At 37.7% G+C, this 13,677-nt stretch overlaps 1 protein-coding gene across 1 annotated transcript; it reads right to left on the bottom strand.

Annotated features, from left to right (window-relative positions):
* Window positions 1–11,004: 11,004 nt before the first annotated feature.
* LOC139896138 (FT-interacting protein 3-like) lies at window positions 11,005–13,372 on the bottom strand. The gene has a single exon (XM_071878726.1). It carries the CDS (start codon window positions 13,370–13,372, stop codon window positions 11,081–11,083), a length of 2,292 nt encoding a protein of 763 aa, XP_071734827.1. The 3' UTR covers window positions 11,005–11,080.
* Window positions 13,373–13,677: the final 305 nt, after the last annotated feature.

The raw sequence follows: 13,677 nt of genomic DNA, 5'->3' as shown, positions 1-13,677 counted from the left end.
TGCTGACATTTATAGACGACTTCTCAAGGTGTGTATGGGTTTATTTTATGAAAAATAAGTCTAAGACACTAATGAAGTTTAAGCTATTTAAGGAAGAGGTTGAAGCAAAATTGGGTGAGAGTATTCTATGTCTTCGCATAGATAATGGTGGAGAATATGTCTCAACCGAGTTTTCATGCTATCTTAGAGAATGTAAGATACGTCACCATCTTACATGTCCAAATACTCCACAACAGAACGGGGTATCTGAAAGGAAGAATAGGCACTTAGCTGAAGTGTGTCGTAGCATGATGCATGCGAAAAATGTACCCGGTCGCTTCTGGGCAGAAGCTATGCAAACTGCAGCCTATGTTGTTAATCGAATACCTCGGCAAAGGTTAGGGTATCTGTCACCCTTTGAGAAACTATGGAAAACAAAGCCTTCTGTTGGCTATTTTCGTGTTTTCGGATTTGTCTGTTATGTATTTGTTCCTGACCATTTACGCAACAAAATGGAGAAGAAAGCAATTCGATGTATTTTTGTAGGATATGAAGACAATCGAAAAGGGTGGAGATGTTGTGATCCAACTACTGGAAAGTGTCATACATCACGAAATGTGGTGTTTGATGAAGCTTCATCTTGGTGGTCATCTAATAATGAAGAGATACCACATACTGATGTAACTGGTGAAGAACGAGCTGGTTCAAATATTCAACTTGTTTCAGAAGATTCACAGATTATTGATGATGGTCAAGAGACTGGAGTAAATGATTCATGGAGAACTGGTGTACATCAATAATTTGAAGAATAAACAACACCAAGAAGATCAACAAGGAATCGAAAGCCAAACCCCAAATATGCAAACGCTGCAATTGTTACCGATGAAGTAATTGAACCAGAATCATTTGAAGAAGCATCTCAAAATTCTGAATGGGTTAAAGCCATGGTAGAGGAAATCGATGCTTTGAAGCAAAATCAAACTTGGAATCTCGTACCTAAGCCAAGTGACGTGAAACCCATTTCATGTAAATGGGTATACAAGGTTAAAAGACGTACTGATGGTTCAATAGAAAGGTACAAGGCACGGTTGGTAGCTCGTGGTTTCTCACAACAATACGGGCTAGATTATGATGAGGCGTTCAGCCTCGTTGCAAAGTTAACCACTGTACGTGTTCTACTCGCACTAGCAGCAAACAAGGAGTGGAACTTGTGGTAAATGGATGTGAAGAATGCATTTTTGCATGGCGAGTTAGATTGGAAAATTTACATGAATCAACCGATGGGCTTTCAAGATCCACAACATCCAGAGTATGTATGTAAGCTTCGAAAGGCACTCTACGGGCAGCACCGAGAGCGTGGTATGGAAAAATCTCTGAATTTCTTACACATAATGGTTATATTACAACAGCGGCAGACTCTAGTTTATTTGTTAAAGCAGTTAAAAATAAACTGGCCGTAGTACTTGTATATGTAGACGATTTGATTATCACAAGTGACTGTAAGGAAGAAATCCTTCGTATTAAGGAAAATTTGAGCATTCGTTTTCAAATGAAGGATCTTGGACAGTTAAAGCATTTTCTCGGGTTGGAGCTTGATTATACTAGTGATGGAATAACTCTCCATCAAACTAAATACTCCACTGATATGTTAAAGAAGTTTGGAATGGTTGACTGCAAGCCCATCTCAACACCTTTGGAATCAAATTTCAAGATTTGTGCTCATCAAGGAAAGGATCTTGAAGATGCTACAATGTATCGACAGTTAGTAGGTAGCTTAATTTACCTAACTCTAACCCGACCCGACATTTCTTTTGCTGTTAGTGTGATGAGTCGCTATATGCAAAATCCCAAGAAGCCTCACTTAGAAGCTGTTCGTCGCATTCTAAGGTATGTAAAAGGTACACTTGGTCAAGGTGTTACATTCAAGAAAGGCGAAGAGTAAAATTTGGTTGGGTATTGTGACGCGGATTATGCTGGAGATCATGATACGCGAAGGTCTGCTACTGGATATGTATTTATGCTTGGGTCAGGGGTAGTTTCATGGTGTAGCAAACGACAACTGTCTTTATCAACAACAGAGGCGGAATATAGAGCAACTGCAATGGCAGCCCAGGAGTGCACATGGTTGTCACAGTTGCTTTCTGAATTACATCAAGAAATTTCAGAGGGAGTTATGTAATACTGTGATAACATGTCCTCAATTCGCCTTGCTGAAAATCCTATATTTCATGCAAGGACGAAACATGTTGAAGTGCATTATCACTTCATACGTGAAAAGGTTTTGAACGAGGAGATTCGATTGGAACATATTGGTACGAATGATCAGATAGCTGATATGTTCACAAAAAGTTTAGCCGGGAATAAATTTGAATACTTTCGTGGCGAACTAGGAATGAAGAGCGTTGATTGTAACATCCCGCATTTTTCCGTTAAATTATTTTAACGCTCGTCTTTTTATTTTAAATAATATCCTTCGTGACTAGATTCGTATCCTCCGTTAGCTAACATTCTTAATAATTTTCGTTATTGGATTATAACATCTCCCGTTAATGCGCGTATCTAAAATATCTCGTTTAGGTAATTCACGCACCCGCTTATAAACTAGAGGCACTAGACTTGCCAAAAGACCAAACCTTTGACTAGGTCAAAGTGGTCAACACCCACCTCCTTCTTTCATTTTCCATTTCATTTCCTTTTTCTTAAATACTTTCACCATTTTTCTCTCAATCTTCAAACAAGAATTCATCATCTAAATTCGGATTAGGAGGCTAGCAACAAAACAAATTACATATTTGGAATCCTCTCTTCATCCTCTACAACTTGATACCAATTTCATCTCATTTGGGTAACTTTCTAAAATCACAAGATTTTGTGTTCTTGATGTTTTTGAATTATAAAGTTGTTAATTAGTGTCTATGGCTCAAGTCTAACATGAATATATGATTTGTTTGCTCGATTTGTTGTTTTGGAGTAACTAACAAGAACTTGAAAATGGGTGTGCTTAATCTTTGATTTTGGATGAGTTAATGTTGTTAAATTGTTAAAGTTCATGTTTTAATTGTGTTACTAGTATCACTAGCTTCGTTTTGATGCGTAGGTTGATTAAGAAAACTTCATAAACTTGATTATTGATTTTGGTGAATTTGGATTAGGGTTTGATGGACTTGAAATGAACTTTTGATGATTCGAATGCTATGAAATGTTGTTAGTAAGTGTTTAGTCACATTGTATGTTTAATTATCTTCGAAACGGCATATCATATGTGTGGATTGGATTCCCGAATCTTAAAACGCATTTTTGTGAACTTGAAACTTTGAAAATAAACCTTTAATGATCACTTGACGAGATTTCGGTTATTATAAACGAATGTTTTGATTGATGATATGTTCTTAGTTGTATTCCTTGTCAAAAGAGCTTTCCAACGATATAAGATACGAGTCCTAAGTGTTTACGGTTTGCGAGTAGTGTTTAATTGAATTTTGATTTGGGACTTGAACAAATTCAGCAGACCAGGTACCAGCCCCCGTTGTTTGTCGCGGCGCGACACCTGGGGCCGCGGCGCGGCATTTGCCGTGGTCCAGGTTCTGTTTCCCTTGTCCGTTTCACGTAAAATGTTTGCCATGCTATGGACCTTCAATTCACATGTAACTTGTTCTAACATGCTTATATATGATTAATAACCTCAGAAAAATAGTTCGGGACCCGGTCCGAACGTGTTGACTTTTTCGTTGACTTTGACCCGACCAAAGTTTGACTTTTTGCCAAACTTAACCAAACGTTCATGCGATCTTTCTAACTTGTTTCTATACTTGTATCTTGCATGAAACTTGACAAATTGATTCACATGCTATATAATCGAGTCGTAACGAGCCATAGGACTAATTGAACATCTTTGACCAATCGTGTTTACCGTTATTGATACAACGTACTTGTTTAGGTCAAGACTATCATTTGTTCTTTACACACGTTTACTTGTCGAAGTATTTTTACTCGTGCACTCAAGGTGAGATCATAGTCCCACTTTTACTCTTTTAAACTTACATTTGGGATGAGAAAACATAAACATTTCTTTTTAACTAAGTGAACACAAGCAGAGGAAAACAAACATTCTACATACGAGTTTAGAACAAAATCCTCAATTCGATTATCATTAGTTACTCTTGCAGTGTGTAAGTGTAGGCGTGAACTTATGTTGTATGGCCATATGGATTTGACAAACCCTCATCTCGGACGGTTCGCAACCGTCTACGGATGAAATATATTTTCGAGAAAGTGTGTTGTTCTAGCACTATTAATGGGGTTCAACGGACGGAATGTTAAGCCTTGATAATTGGGTGCTCGTGAATATTAACTTTTAGAATGTATTACTATTTTATCAATGTTGCAAATCTTGTGGTTCGACTTACTTTTACTCACTTACTTACTTAAACCTATGATTTCACCAACGTTTTCGTTGACAGATTTCTATGTTTTTCTCAGGTCTTTGAATGATATGTGAAACATGCTTCCGCTCATTATTTTGATACTTGCATTGGATGTCGAGTATATGTGCATACATGGAGCGTCTATTGACTTTATTTAAAACTGTGTCGCCTAGGTTTCATTTGTACTTATAACTTTGTAACGAAACTTTTGGTTGAACAATTTTTGTAAACTTGGGAACAATCTTTATTTAAGAAATGAAGGCGACATTTTTTGGTCAAACGTCATTTTAAAGACTTACGACCACGCAATGAGACCTAAGTAGTCGGCGCCGTCAATGACGATTTGGTCGGGTCGCTACATTGATGTTGAAGGGGAGTGTTAAACATAACAACATCAACTCATCATGATCATTATCAATTGTCTAAGTCATGATTAGCTATCTGTTTATTGTTTTTACTTTTTAATAAGTTAATGTTAGTGGAACAAATCATGGATCCACTAATCACGATATTGGTGTTGGTGTGGTTCATTTGCTTTTCAATAAGTTAATAGTAGTGGAGTAAAGTAGGTGTGGTTTTCTTTTACAATGTAACTCTATTTATATGTCATTTTCCAGCATGTTAATATATTCCAGAAAAAGCACATCTCTTAGTGCAAATCGTGTCTTCTTCTTAAAGCATTATATCTAACTTCTAAGTATTTTGCAGTGTTTGTTTAACTTGATTCAACAATACCTTCACATTGATAATGTAAATACGGGTTTCCTTCACGCCTAAACCACAAAAACACTTTGTAACTTCCAAACTACCAACGTTAACTGGGACCCGTCGTTTAGGCTCTTTTTCCCAACAATTTGGTATTTCTTTTAGGTCTTCATTTGTAAGGATCCACATAAGTGATATCGGGATAAAGGAGTTATTCCTCATACTAACTGTGTCCATTAACGTGGCACTACTATATTCGCTACTCATCAACAAGGCAGACACACAAGACCCATCTCCATCTATTTTTAAATGAGAAAGATCTACTGTGTACGACTTTAGATTATTACGAATTGTTGTTTCACAACAGAGGATGCCAAAACAATCACTACTTTCATTAATCATGACATTATTATTAGTGCAAGTCGTTGAACATCCACCAATCACTTTCCTATCTTTCAGGATAACAGCATTACCACACCCCTTAACGACAATGTAATTATGCGATTCAGAAATTACATAGGGACTTTTATTAAGGTCGATACCTGGGATATGATCATAACTATTTGAAACTGAATTTGAACAACGAGAGATTTGCGAGACATTAACGTCCACCGTATGCTCGTCCAAGTCTACATACAACAACTCCAGGTTGTTGAGTGCAGGCAAATACGATATCGATGAGTTGCAATCAACTCCAGGGTATGGAATATATACTCACTTTTCCACAAGTATCGTTGCATCCTGGCTTTGCCATATTAAAATCTAAAGCTTTTGATTTCCTCTGTGATGATAATATTACAATAATTAGCCATTGCAAGACTTGAAAATGCGTCATTTTTAGATGAATGAATAATGAAATGATCTAATATGGTGTGGTGTGGTGTGATTTTGTTTAATACAGTAATAATAATCAAAGAAAACTGCGTTTTTTGTACTTGTGATTTAATCAGTTTTGCCGGTTTTTATCCTTTAAAAAAAGTTTCTTTTTTTATCCTTGTGTTTGACCATGTTTGCTATTTCGTACTTTTCGCTCACTGACATTAATTCCTCTATTAACTCGTGTAAATGACCAATATACCCTCATCTTCTTTCTTTTCTTTTCTTTTCAAGCCCAAAATCATTAACTAACCCTAATTTTACCAGATTCTTTCTTCCACTCCATTTTCTTTTTCACCTGTCTATCCAGTTCCATCAAAGATGGTTAACTTAAATCTAAAATCAATAAATCACTAACACGTATATAAAACCCAAATCACAACATACAAATACATTTACAAATGTTGCTATACAATAAAAAGCCACTATCCACAAATCAGGTTCTTAAATCATTAACACCACCATTAGTTTTAAATTACCGACCCTATTGCGGTTTAAATCGGTGACCGGCGACTAGATTCGGTTTCAATTGTTGGTTTATTTTGACTAGTAGAAGATATGTTTATCCCACATTGGTGGGAGGAAGATGTGAGGGGTGAGTGACTTGGTTATATAAGAGGGGCTAAGTCTTCATTCCAAATCGCACCAATCAATACACTTTAAGTATTTGATTATTTCTTTCTTTCTTACTCTTGTTTGAGAGTTGTATTAGTTAAATATTTTGGAGAGTGTAGTTGGCTTAAGAGAGTCGTCTATATCATTGTAACAATTTGTGATATAGTGTATTTCTCTCTTTGGGAGCCGGTGGTTTTTCTCCTGTTTTGGAGTTTCCACGTTAAATCTTGTGTTGTGTATTGTTTTTATTTCTTTACTATTATTGTTGGGCTGGGTGGTGGGAATTAGTGAGACCGTAATTTCCCAACAACTGGTATCAGAGCGTCAGGTTTAACGGGGGTCTCGGTTATAGGAGTCGGAGTATGCTCTGTGGTTGCCACGGGAGTGGATCGTTCACATCAGAAACGAGTTCTATTGATCGTATAGGGTATCTGGTTAGACAATATTTTTCTGATTCGTAGTAATAGTTGGATTTGTCAGTGGCAAGTTGTGGATTTCCGATTTAAAGGGTCCTGGCTACCTGCTACATTTTTTGGCTATTCGAAACGTGAGCAAAATCAGAGAAAGTGTTGTTTATAGGATACGGATACGATGTCGAAGTTCAGTCCAATGAGGTTTGATGTAGAGAAATTTGATAGGATGATCAATTTTGGCTTATGGCAGGTTCAAGTCAAGGATGTGTTGATTCAGTCCGGTTTACACAAGGCTTTGAAGGGTAAACCCACCCTTGTTCCTGGCAGTGATTCTAGCAGTAAGTTCGATGAAGAAGAATGGGATGATATGGATTTGAGGGCAGCAAGTGCGATTCGTTTGTGTCTTGCAAAGAACGTGCTTGCAAATGTGCACGGGTTATCAACGGCAAAGGAGCTTTGGGTTAAACTAGAGCAGTTGTACCAGGGCAAGGGCATCTCAAATCGGTTGTGTCTTAAAGAACAATTTCATACTCTGCGTATGGATGGGGGTTCAAAGATTTCAGATCATCTAAGTATTCTTAACGGTATTGTTTCAGAACTGGAGGCTATTGGAGTTAAAACGGATGATGAAGATAAAGCTTTGAGGTTGATATTATCTTTATCATCGTCTTATGAACACATGAAACCTATTTTGATGTATGGGAAGAAAACTCTGAAGTTTGAAGACGTTACTAGCAAGCTCCTATCCGAGGAGAAAAGACTGGAAGGTAACGGGGTCTCGTCATCAGGAGATACGATAGTGTTGTGTTCGGATAGGCAGAAGAGAAACTCTAGAAAGAATCTGACATGCTGGAAGTGCGGGAAGACTGGACATGTAAGGGTTAATTGTCCCTGTGGAGCTAATCCGGCAAATGGCTCCAAAGGCGCTAACATTGTCTCCGTTGTTACGGAGAGTGACGAATTCCTCTGAAGTCACGTCATCCTCATGGTGTGTCCGCTCCACCGTGGAAAGGGATGTTCGTTAGCGGTTCCACAATTACACATGGGCATTGGTTTGGCGTTGATGCAGGTTGTGTGGTGGAAACTGATGTTGTAGCTGATGGGACTTTCGGGAAAGCCAAACAAGGAAGTTGCACCATAAAGTTCAGCTGGTTGTTCAACAACATGTGCCGAGGTGAAATGCTTGGAATGTGATATTCTAAGTGCTATACTCTTAATGGTGGAGTATGATAATTCTTGTTAAGAGTTATGATTGTCTGTGATGACAATGATTGTCGGTTTAGACAATGTTCGATGAAGATGCAAGTTTTGTCTCTTGGGAGATAATGTCAACGGCATGAAGATGAGGATCTTGAAGTTGTCGTCGAGGAAGCGTCTACATCGGTTATCCTTGCAATGTGGAAGCATGGTTATCTTCTTCTATCCAAAAGGTGAAGATTTGTTGATTTATTTTGGCTAGTAGAAGATATGTTTATCCCACATTGGTGGGAGGAAGATGTGAGGGGTGAGTGACTTGGTTATATAAGAGGGGCTAAGTCTTCATTCCAAATCGCACCAATCAATACACTTTAAGTATTTGATTATTTCTTTCTTTCTTACTCTTGTTTGAGAGTTGTATTAGTTAAATATTTTGGAGAGTGTAGTTGGCTTAAGAGAGTCGTCTATATCATTGTAACAATTTGTGATATAGTGTATTTCTCTCTTTGGGAGCCGGTGGTTTTTCTCCTGTTTTGGAGTTTCCACGTTAAATCTTGTGCTGTGTATTATTCTTATTTCTTTACTATTATTGTTGGCTTGGGTGGTGGGAATTAGTGAGACCGTAATTTCTCAACATCAATATCCTTATGGTTACCGGTGAGTATGCTGAAAATTTTGGAGCGGAAGAAACACGTGAAATCAGCCTGAACGGAGAAGACGAAACGAATCGACCAGAATCGTGAGTTAGTCGCCGGAATTGCAGTAAGGTCACCTTGATCTCCGCCGCCGCCATTGGACCTGCTTTTACCATTACCTACTCGGAAAAACGCTTAGATCTAGTACTATTCAGCGGAAAATGCAATTGATTCCGATCTCCTTACAAATTCGTGGTAGGAAAAACAGAGGTTTGGTTTCTGGTTTTGATTGAAATTTGTCATTACTGTTTTTGTTTTGATTGGACTACTGAATGGGAGGTGACACCGTGTTTTTTGGCAATAATAATGTAGTGTAATTATATGGAAAGGTGGGGTAATTTGGTCATTATAATGTTATTTAACAAGGAAATTTAACGATAGTTAGTGAAAAGGACGAAAATTGCAAAGTTGGTCTTGTTACAAGGATATAAAAGTTGGAAAAGAAATTTTAGGAATAACCGGCAAAAGTGGTACGAAAAATACAGTTTTCTCTAATAATTTTAACTAGAAAAAAATTCGACCGCGCGTTGCTGCAGTTGTATTCGACGCGCGGTCGAATTTGGATATACGTTGTTTGATACCTAATATATCCGGTAAGTTGAGTTGTTTGTTAGACGTGTATGTATATGTATGTAATATAGGCCGAAATATTTAGTGTTTTTTTAACGATGTCCGTTTCGCGTATAGTTAGTCGCGCTGTGTTCGTAAAATTATTTCGAGTTAAACGGTGGTCTCGGAAAAATTTAACTCGCACCGAGCGAGACTATAGGGCCCGTTATCTAGTGTTTTTTTAACGATGTCCGTTTCGCGTATAGTTAGTCCCGTTGACTTCGCCTGATTTTTTCGAGTTGAACGGTGGTGTCAGAAAAATTTAACTCGCACCGAGCGAAAAGATAGGGCGCGTTAAAAATTCGGGTAGAATTAGTTTCTTTTATTTAATAAAATTATATATTTACGCTTTATACTCCTGAAAAAGTGTAAATTTGAGGGGGCGTTTTGTAAATTGAGCCAAACTTGAGAGACCGTTTGTAGTGTGAACGCAAATTCAAAACGACAATCTGGTAAAACTGAAACTACGATTTTTTAGGGGACTTTTAGTAGGTACTAGAAAAAATTCGACAGCGTGTTGCTGCGGTTGTATTCGGCGCGCGGTCGAATTTGGATATTATATCTAATAGGTTGGGTTGTTTGTTGGACGTGTATGTATATGTATGTAATTTAGCCCGAAATATTTAATTTTTTTAACGATATCCGTTTCTCGTATAGTTAGTCGCGTTGTGTTCGTAAAATTAATTCGAGTTGAAAGGTGGTCTCGGAAAAATTTAACTCGCACCGAGCGTGAATATAGGGCCCGTTATTTAGTATTTTTTTAACGATGTCCGTTTCGCATATAGTTAGTCCCGTTGGGTTCGTGAGATTTTTTCGAGTTGAACGGTGGCCTCGGAAAAATTTAACTCGCACCGAGCAAGAAGATGGGGCCCGTTATAAATTCGGGTGGAGTAAGTTTTTTTTATTTTAATAAAATTATATATTTACACTTTTTACCCCTGAAAAAGTGTAAAGTTGAGGGGGCGGTGTGTAATTTGTGCGAAATTTGAGGAGTCCTTTGTAGTGTGAACGCAAATTCAAAGCGACAACGCGTTATAACTGAAACGACCAAAATGTGCGTAACGACCAAAATGTGCGTGGCATTTAGTATGTAGGGGTAATAATAAAATAATAATAAAATAAAATAATAATAAAATAAAATAATAATAATAATAATAATAATAATAATAATAATAATAATAATAATAATAAATAAATAATAATAATAATAAATAATAATGATAATGATAATGATAATGATAATGATAATAATATAATATAATATAATATATAATATAATATAATATAATGAAGAAAATTGTATCACGTTGACTCTGAACTGTATTGCCATCGTGTTTTTGGGGTAAAACTATCTTGGTTTTACTGAACAACCAAATAATGTTTTAAGCTTATGAGATTATATAATGTTAATTTTCCAATAAAATGGTTAAAAAGTTTTACTACAAATTAATGCAAAAAATTTTTCCACTGCAATACTACTAAATCATGACACTAAATTGCTTGATATATTTAGCCTAATCAAAGACATACAAAATAATAATGTAGCTGAGAACATTACATCCTTTGGCTATAACATTAGATCGGCACCAGAAGGCAACCTTCGAAAGAAATTTGCAGGCAACGAAGGTAGTTTAGTCCGAAACCTCGGATGTCGTAAATAATAAAACACTATAAGAAGTGCAACAACTTGAAACGGTGTCACGTACAAAACAACCGCAGTGATCAAACAAAATGTAACGAACAAAGCCGATGCTCTTGGGTCCCGCCAGTTCAACAGCGAGTGGAATCGTTCCCCTTGAGTTGCTAGGTCACCCGCGACTGTCTGTATCCGACCTCCAATACTTCTTAAACGATCATATCTCATTCGAACCAAATCTGATCCTTTAGAAGTTGGGAACGTGTCAAACTCCTCATCTAACTCATCAAAATTCGCCGCATCCGCGTACGATATTTTGATATCCATATGAGGAGGGTGCCTCGGTTTCCATCTGTATCTCCATATCCCGACAACAAAGAGGTACAGGAAAATCGTAGGCAATATTAACTCGGGGGTTAATATTAGGATCACGAACAATATGTGAATTAAAAGTGTTGTTATAGGATTTTTCCAATGGCATATTAGGTCCAACCATTTTATCAACCCCGTGAAACCGCTAGCAACATTTACTAGTCGAAAGAAATTCGCTTTGCTCTTTCGTATGCTCCATATGTGTGCATTTGTGTCTAGCATGTAATCGACCACCTCTTTCTTCAACGGTGGTTCCATACGAGCTAACCTGGACGAGACTATAAGAGTCGCATGATGTCTTAACCATTCTGTTTCACTAATTGATAATGGATGCACATAATGCATTTTAGGTAAAATTGGTTGTGAGTATTTGTACAACATGTTAATATACGATGTGCACGAAAATCTCACAGCCAAATGTACCTCGCCCATTTTCTTTACACCCGAAGGGTGTAAAACAATGAGCGGATACGAGTGTGTATACACTCGTTCTGTTTCAAGTGTCGATAACCTAATCCTTACCTTCCCGATTCTCAAATCTTTATTCGACCCATTTATAATCCCATTATCAAATGCACCAATGGTTATCACTGTACACGGATCGTGGACCTCCCATGTGTATTGCTCATTCCAACTAGGCGAAAAAGTATCAATTATAGTTCGCGTTCGAACCCATTTGTTTCCATATTTTGCAACACAATAAGCATCTGTTGTCGCTCGGCCATCTTTTGTTTTCATCGGCGACAACCCTTTCGCGCCAATAATTCCTAACTCCAAAATGCCAATGGCCGCCTTTCGTAACTGCTTCGCAGTCGGTGTTAGATCACTACTATAATTCGTCGACTCGTCCAAAACATGATAACCCCCATCCAAACACACCCTTAGATGAATCTTACTAGCAAACAGGCTGTCTTTCTTCGCGCCCTCAACCAAGACATGTTTCTCGAGATTATGCCACTTTGACGGGACCGCCTTGTTGTCCCACCGTCGTTGTACTCCGTTCAACGACAAAAGGCATTTCCCCAATACCTCATCTTTATGACATTCAACGGTTAATAACAATGCTTCTTCAAACGGCTCGGCCGCCACAAACACCAAATCTTCATTCCAAATCGGGTTAACCGTTTTCGTCTTTGAAACATGAGTCCTTTTCACTTGACCACCTAACACCACCTTCACCCATGTCTCCACCGGTTTATTCCTATCGCTTGGAACCAAATCCTGACACTCGATTACATTAACTCGAACATACCAAAGTTTAGGGGACAAATAAACTTTTCCCCTAATATTCGACACACCTTCTCGGCTCATTGATGCGGCGTCTGAATGCCACGCATCCGGGAAACACTCGTCGGCTTGAGTTCCTCGCCAAATCGCGAGCATAATTTCGCCATGTTTAAGTTTCTCGGCTTTTTTATCTTCTAATTTGTACCATTGTGGGGCCAATGGGCTATCAGGGGGGACTCTTCTCGGGACATCCAGAAGATCAAAGGAGATTTTCCCGATAAAATCATCTAAGAGAAAATTCTTATCTTTAACCACAATTTCGACATATGTAGATTGCATTTGTGAGAATGCGAAAACATGATCCCAAACCGGGTTCGATTTCTTTTCAAAGTGTCGCGTGGTTCCTTTGAAGTTACCTAGTTTAACTTCAACATAAGGATCACAACTTCCGGTGACATCTTTTGGTGGTAAATCTTTCGCCTTTACGACTCGAACGTAAAGATACTGCATTTGTTCAACGAGATCATAAGTGGTGGTGAGTTTGTCCCCGGCGTAGTTGCCTGATCCGGCGATTTTGGGGGCGGTTTCTTTCAGGGCAAATTCTTCCATCGGTGGACGTTGCATGCTGAATTTGTGATCAAAGATAAATAATTATCTGTTACTTAATTGTGAAAATTTATGCAAGTTTTTGTGGGATGTTTTTGAAGAAAGACAAATTATTGCAAGGAATAAGGAGGATTTTTTCTATAATGGAATATGCAAGTTAAGCTACTAGCAAACTTAAAATATTGAAATGCAATTTATTTTTACTTGTATGTGTATAAAATTGATGTTGTGTATATAAATGTTTCTTGTTTGACTTGGTAGTAAAACCGATTTTCTGCACACGTTATGTTCATGTGTATATATAATGAATATATGGTGATGTA

The sequence above is a fragment of the Rutidosis leptorrhynchoides genome, chromosome 3 (assembly GCF_046630445.1).
Source record: "Rutidosis leptorrhynchoides isolate AG116_Rl617_1_P2 chromosome 3, CSIRO_AGI_Rlap_v1, whole genome shotgun sequence".
Lineage (NCBI taxonomy): Eukaryota > Viridiplantae > Streptophyta > Magnoliopsida > Asterales > Asteraceae > Rutidosis > Rutidosis leptorrhynchoides.
The sequence above is the reverse complement of the archived record's forward strand: the minus strand, read 5'-3'. Positions and strand labels throughout refer to the sequence as shown.